Genomic DNA, 5734 nt, shown 5'->3' on the forward strand with positions numbered 1-5734 from the left:
CCACCGCAGTTTGGATACATCTCGTCTGCCACCCGGGATTTGTGCTCGTCCCTGCCGCTCCAGCCTGCTGTTCCCGAGGGTCCGGCCGGACACCGGGATCAGCTGCCCAGGGTTTGTGGAGCCTTTGTTCCATCCCTTCCCGGGATCCCGGGGCACCGGTGCCGCGTGCTCCCCGAGCTCGCTCCGGAGCGCCCCCTGCAGCCGCGGGGGAACCATCGCACCTGCCCTGCTCACCGGGAGCCGCCAGCGCCCCTGCCGGCTGCGAGCGGAACTGCACCCGAGGGGAAAGGGCCCGGCAGCCGAGAAGGCTGGGACTGGGTTTGTGATTGTTCGCTGTTACTGCCACAGTTATTGCTGTTTGTTCGACTGGTTATACACATAGAGATATATAATAGTAAAGAACTGTTATTCCTATTTCCCACATCTTTGCCTAAAGGCCCTTGATTTCAAAATCATAATAACTCGGAGGCAAAGGGGTTACATCTGCCACTTCAAGGGAGGCTTCTGCCTTCCTTAGCAGACACCTGTCTTTCAAACCAAGACAGGAGGCTGTGGCAGAGTGAATTGTTCTGCTGGCAGCAGCAGTTTTGTTCCTGAAGGTTGGCAAGAACATGTGGCAAGTACAGGTTGTATTGGTTATTTTGGCAACAGCACTGTTCTCCCGTGCATAACCTTTCATAGGTCAGCTCTGAAAGGGGTGAAGCTTAGAGTAAATTTCAGTTCAGTGAATCTGGCTTTTCCAGGAGGCTCTGAAACTAGGGACCAGGTGTCTTGTGTGATGTATTGCCTGTGTGAACTTGGATGCTTCTGGATTTTAATCTGGGGGCTCACAGAGCTGTCTATAAAGTAGTGCTCCTCACGATTTAGTTTTTTTCTAATGCTACAAAACTTGTTCATGCAACTGCACAATTCAAAAGAGAGTCCTTATTTAGAGTGTGAGGAGTAGAATTTGCTTGCCGTCAGCCTGAGCAGAGTCTTGAACTGTTCTTTAGGTGGGATAAAGATTGCTGGTGTTGATGCCAGTAACATGCTGCATTATCTTTGCACTCTGTAGCATCAGAAACAGCTCTCTGGGGTGGATTCTGGGCTCTCAGTGCAGGGAGATCTGCCTGAAGCCATGGGTCAAGTGTGTAAGCTCGAGAGAGGGGCGTGATCCCAGCATTTCCTGCTCAGCTGATTGGTTGCTTGGTCTTTACTGTGAGCTGCATGGCTCTCCTTTTCTGCAGTGCAGACTTCCGGGTTAGACTTGGGAGTCAAGTACCTGAAAAGAAGAATATGAAAACTATAGGGGGCAGACATTTTAGCAGGATGGGAACAAGGGGTTGTGATAGGACAAGGGATAATGGTTTAAGCTAAAAGAGCGGTGATCCAGACTAGGAATAAGGAAGAAAGTTTTTATGATGGGGGTGGTGAGGCACTGGCACAGTTTCTGTTTGCTGAGCTCTGCCAAGAACTGGGAGTGAGTCTTGCTGGTATGGGCTCTTTGGGTAAGGGGCTCTACTTCAAGGTCACTATGCAAATCTCTTCACTTAATAGGTCTGGAAAAATTCACTGTGGCATCAGTGAGCTGTTGCTTGTCCTACATCTGTATTTATTTAGTGCATTCAGATTGAGGGTGACTGAACACATAAAGCCATCTGGGTTTGAATGGGGGCTTACTCCTTCCTCTTCTCTCTTACTAAAGTATAAAGTTAGATACATAATAAAAACTGTAATCACTTTGGTATTTGATTAAATTTGAACTAATGAAAGATGAGGTAATGGTTGCTTTCTTCCAAATGGGTTCAATGTTTTCTACAACTTTTTGGTATTTACCCAGTGCTTAGGAAGCTTTGGTTGTTTCTCCTGTTTTTTCTTTCTACCCTAGGCTCTTTGCTTGGGCAACAGCTCCCCTAATTTGCTGTGGTCTTACCTAGTAAAAGTAGATACCAGTCAAATCTACATTTTTTTGGTTATACAGCAGTTCTGCTATTGCTGTTCAGAAAGCAACAGGAAAGACAGAAGAGCAAAGCAGGAGAGTAGAAAACATTCTATTTTTAGGACAAGATTGGCTTATCTCATATTTATCCTAGCTAGGGGGATAATGTTTCCAGAGATCTCACATGGGTAAGGGAAGCATAAGACTGAGTTAAAATTAACTGCCTGGCAGTCTACAAGCATGGAGCCTGCACAAGAGCCACAGGAGCTGGGACCTCACACAGAAATGATTGCAGACACAGTTCTTGAGGTTGGAGAGAGACTCTTCCAGGTCAGCCGTAGGGTGCTTTCAGTACACAGTCGATATTTTGAAGCCATGTTTTTTGGAGGAGCAAGAGAGAGCTCTGAACAGCACATAGTGATCAAAGGGATTGATGCAGTGCCTTTTCAGGCGCTACTTGAGTTCACTCGCACAGCCCAAGTGCTCATAGGTCAAGAAAATGTAACCAGCTTACTGGAAACAGCTGATTTTTTTCAGTTTGACAGGGTGAAACTGTTGTGTGAGAAGTTTCTGGAGAGAGAACTGCATATTTCCAACTGCCTGGGCCTGATGACCTACTCACAGCAATTTGCCTTTACAGAGTTGTATGTGTCTGCTATGAATGTGGCTCTCACTCACTGGGGAGATGTGATATGCCAGGAGGAATTTAAGGCACTACCCAAGGAAATGCTGATGCAGCTCCTGAAAAGTGATGACCTCTTCGTTTCAAGAGAGGATGTGGTTTTTGACAGTATTATGATTTGGATAATGGAGGACCCGGCAACAAGAGAGGAAGAATTTCTGGATTTGGTGGGCGAAGTCAGGGTCACTTTTCTGAGTTTGTCCTTCCTCGATATCTTGGTGAAACGCAGCAGGCGTGCTGGAGAGACAGATATCTTTTCCAGACTAATAAAGAAGTTAGACAGCTGTCCTCCACCCAGCTGGCAAAATCCGAAACTGTGTCCTTATGCTGGTCGGAGCTATGATACCTTATATGTCCTGGGAGGAAAGCATGACAAGGAACAGCAAGAATTATTTCTCTTTCAACCTAAAACAGGGACCTGGCAGGCTTGCTCTCCACTGCAGCGCAGGAACCTCACCCAGTACGCAGTGGCAGCAGTAGGTAACTTACAGATAAGGGAGACTGAGCAAATGCAAACAGAAGTTGAGAGTCCCAAATGCAGGGAGTCCAGCTGTTGCTGTAAAATTGTGCACAGCATTGCTAAAACTTCATTCATATTGGTGTTCATATCTGTTCAAAGAATGGTTTTGTTTTCCTTAGTCCTGGGAGAATGCTAGACAACACTATTTCTTCTCATGTAGCAGAAACTATGCAGTCTGTTGAGCTCCTTACAGTGGCTTTATCTGGAATTAGTCAAAGGGCTTGGCTTTAAGCAGTATATTTTTTTGGCCTTCTCTTTTGTAGTGGTTTAGACAGATGACAGGTGACTTCTGATTTATAGTTGCCATTACATTAAGCTTATCCATAGATGTTGGGAAATCTTCATGCTCGGAGACTTTCAAGCCAGCACAATACTATGGCTTCTTGTATTAGTGTTGGTAATAATCCCATTTCTGGTAGGAGTTTGGAAGTGAGATCCCTGAGGTTCTTTCCAACCAGTGTTTCCATGATTCTGTTCAAAAATGGGAGCAGGTTTGGAAAGACTGGCTGCATACTGTAGGCGCAGTGTATCTGTGTGGATGAGGAATTAAATACTGCAAACAATTGACAGAGCAGTGATTTTCTCTCCTCATCTTGCACCTTACCAGTACAGCCCAGGGAAAAAGGAGAATCCCAGCTATCAGTAGCAATTTTTAGCCTTCATGTGACTAATATTTCTTTGCTGTCTTTCCAGGGAGCTTCCTTTTTGTGACAGGAGGATATTTCCGGGATGAGTTTGTGTGGTACAGTGTGGATTGGGTGCTTATCTACAATTGCTTGGACAATTGCTGGCTGGAAGGGCCAGCCATGAAGAAGTCCCGCAATAGCCACTGTGCAGTAGGAGTAGGGCTCTACCTGTATGTTCTTGGAGGGAGCACAGATGAAGGGATAATCCCAGCAGTGGAGCGCATGGCTTTGATGGAGTCGGAGTGGGAAAGCATGAGTCCTATGGCTCAGCCTGTGGAGAGAGGTGACGCAGTCAGTGTGGGAGCCAGGATCTATGTGGTCTGTGGCCTGGATGAGAATGGACATGTGTATGATGGAGTGCAAAGGCTGAACACGGAGACAGACAGCTGGGATGTCATCTCATTCTCCCCTCTTCCAAGGTATGAAATAATATCCTGGGACCTGGCAGAAGATGAAAGGTTTTAGTGTTGGTCCTGCTCCAAGAAGATTTCTGTAGAAATGCAGAAGTCCTGTCCCTGCAACACTTCTGTGATTCTCTATTTAAACAGGACTTCTGATTTGAGGGCCAAGGTCACCCTGAATATTTCAGGGGCCAAATCTTCCTGTTGATTCTGATCAAGGGTTTCTTCCCTCTCAGGTATGACCTCTGCATCACGTCCTTGAATGGGGCTCTGTACACTGTAGGAGGGGGAGCTTTTCGATTTGATGTGGAGACAGATGAATGGACCCAGGTGAATGAGGAATGCTTGACCCAGAAGTTCTTCATGGGATGCAGCACTGTGAATGGACAAATTTATCTCCTTGGACAGAGGAAGGGAAACAGTGCCCTCCCCACTGTAGTCCTCTTTGATCCCTACCTTGACATGTGCCAGGTCATAGATAACAAACTCCCTTGCCCCCTTCCTATTCATGGCTGTGTCTCTGTGCGAAGATTCGATACATGGGCATGAGAGTGGAAGATCACGTGCTTTACAGCTGAAGGGAGTTAGATTGCATCAACTTTGGCCTGTGACATTTTAAAATTTTTGTTCCTTTGTAATTTTACTTTTTTTTTCTACTTGACAAATGAACTCGAAGCAAAAGCCAGTGAAAACTTTGTTTACACAAAGGCTGCAAGTAATTATTGAAAATGGTGATGGTATTGTTATGGTACATAAACTCCTTAGGGTTCATGCTCAATAAAGGGCTGTTCTGACCTTTAACCTCTGTGGCTCTCTGTCCTTTGAACAGCTGGAGCGAACAGGAAAATCACTGCACCAGTGTTAGAAAGTATTGTAGGATCTAAATAAATCAAATGTGTGTCAAGGGAATCTTCATCAGGATTATAAGCCCACAGTGCTGTAGGACAGAGCAAAAAAAAAAAAACAAAACCAAACACCCAAACAGCAACTGCTGTCAAGCTATACCCAATATCAGTATCATTTTAGCCTGAAATAAGTAATTTTCACAGGTTATGTAATTATAGCTAAAATTACTTTTATTCCAGGCTGGAGAGCACCACAGAAGGAGGAACACTATTCTGGATTTATGCATTCAGGTATATGATGACAAACATTTGCACACTGAGTCTTAAAAATCTGGCTTCAGTTTCCTTAGTCCTCTTTGGGTTCACAGCTGCAGAGACTCAGAATAAAAATACCCATCCCAAAGCACTGAAATGAGAGTGCAAGGAGCAGGGTCCTGCACACAGCTGTAATTAAAGACTGTGTATGAGGAAGAGCATTTCCCAGGCAGGTGTGCTGGTTTAACACAGCCTGGTTTTAGTGGGCGGGAGGAGGTGCTCGAAGCTTCTACTCTGTCTGGCACAGAGGTAATTGCTGAGGGCTCTGACGATGGGCAGGTTACCAGCCCAGTTAGAGAAGCTGGTAACACCTCTGTGATGACATATTTGAGAAAGGCAAAAAGCACGGGCAGTTCTCTTTCTTCTC

General features: G+C 45.6%; 1 protein-coding gene across 1 annotated transcript; it reads left to right on the plus strand.

The window, feature by feature from the left end:
* The first annotated feature begins 479 nt into the window (after positions 1-479).
* Positions 480-5008, plus strand: LOC104696925 (kelch-like protein 24). The gene is made up of 3 exons (XM_010411453.4): positions 480-3080; positions 3814-4225; positions 4444-5008. The coding sequence occupies exons 1-3, from the start codon at positions 2159-2161 to the stop codon at positions 4754-4756; spliced, it is 1647 nt and encodes a 548-aa protein (XP_010409755.3). The 5' UTR covers positions 480-2158; the 3' UTR covers positions 4757-5008.
* The last annotated feature ends 726 nt before the right edge of the window (positions 5009-5734 follow it).

The sequence above is a fragment of the Corvus cornix genome, chromosome 28 (genome assembly GCF_000738735.6).
Source record: "Corvus cornix cornix isolate S_Up_H32 chromosome 28, ASM73873v5, whole genome shotgun sequence".
Taxonomy (NCBI): domain Eukaryota; kingdom Metazoa; phylum Chordata; class Aves; order Passeriformes; family Corvidae; genus Corvus; species Corvus cornix.

What these genes read in the sequence shown, in the direction of transcription:
- LOC104696925 (XM_010411453.4), top strand. Translation starts at nt 2,159, where the DNA reads ATGGAGCCTGCACAAGAGCCACAGGAGCTGGGACCTCACACAGAAATG. An exon ending in GTACGCAGTGGCAGCAGTAG is followed by an intron (nt 3,081 to 3,813) that starts GTAACTTACAGA and finishes CTGTCTTTCCAG; the next exon opens with GGAGCTTCCTTTTTGTGACA. An exon ending in TCATTCTCCCCTCTTCCAAG is followed by an intron (nt 4,226 to 4,443) that starts GTATGAAATAAT and finishes CTTCCCTCTCAG; the next exon opens with GTATGACCTCTGCATCACGT.